General features: G+C 41.7%; 1 protein-coding gene across 1 annotated transcript in view; it reads left to right on the forward strand.

Annotated features, from left to right (window-relative positions):
• The window catches only part of nfxl1 (nuclear transcription factor, X-box binding-like 1), a 42,662-nt gene extending 41,711 nt beyond the window's left edge, over nucleotides 1-951 (forward strand). Inside the window, exons 21-22 of the mRNA XM_079589438.1 lie at nucleotides 283-336; nucleotides 502-951. Of these exons, the coding sequence (XP_079445564.1) occupies nucleotides 283-336; nucleotides 502-705 (258 nt within the window). The 3' untranslated portion in view covers nucleotides 706-951. The remainder of the gene's footprint in view (nucleotides 1-282; nucleotides 337-501) is intronic.

The following is a 951-nucleotide window of genomic DNA, read 5'->3' on the forward strand; positions in this document are numbered from 1 at the left end:
CACAGGAACTGTTGTCATGGAGAAAGGCCATAAAATCCACTGCTGGGTCATTGATTCTTTTGGCTCGAACAAAGAGTGTGTGAAACTTTAAAACAGCACATAAAACACACACACGCACACACACACACTTTTCCAGCGCAGTTGAGGGTTAATGGACACAGATTCCATTTCTCACACACACACATCAGCTCAGTGGGAAACTTGGAGAAACAGTTACTGAACAATTTGTGTGTGTGTGTGTGTGTGTGTGTGTGTGTGTGTGTGTGTGTGTGTGTGTTTCAGGCTTGTGCAGCAGAGGAAAGAGCCGCGCTGGAAGGAGAAATGAGAAAACAGCAGGTGAGACGAGAACCTGATGAACATCATTACATAGCAAATCATCACAATTAAATATTAAATTTGATAAAAACATTTTCAAAAAGGATCTGAAGAGCTGCTTATGAATCAGCTGACGTTTAGCTTTACATGTCCTCATATCATAACGTGTGTGTGTGTGTGTTTCAGGCTGAACTGGAGGCATTTGAGAAACGACAAAAAGGACGAAGGAAGAAGAGCAGGAAAGTCTCAGAGGCGGAGACTGAGGAAGGGGCGTGGCACCGATATAGGCTCCGCCTCCTCGTGCCCATCTGTGGCTTCCTATTGGCTGTAGCAGCCTTCTATCTGCTGCAACTGACCAATGAGGCGCCGGATGGAGAGAACGGACAGTAAACGAGTACATTGTGGTTTACGACGTGCAAACGCTTCCGGAAGTTATGCAATCTAAAACTTTTTTTTTTTTTTACCCATTTAGGACATTTGTGTAGATAATTATAATACTAGCTATATACATGTCTACATTTGATTTAGTCTTCATTTCAATATTTGACATTGAAAATTATGTGCCTCACTTTTATTAAAACTGTGAAGTTAAAGCGCCATGATTTTTTCATTATTAAAGTCCCGCTGTGGTGATAA

Source organism: Phoxinus phoxinus (genome assembly GCF_949152265.1).
Source record: "Phoxinus phoxinus genome assembly, chromosome: 18".
NCBI lineage: Eukaryota > Metazoa > Chordata > Actinopteri > Cypriniformes > Leuciscidae > Phoxinus > Phoxinus phoxinus.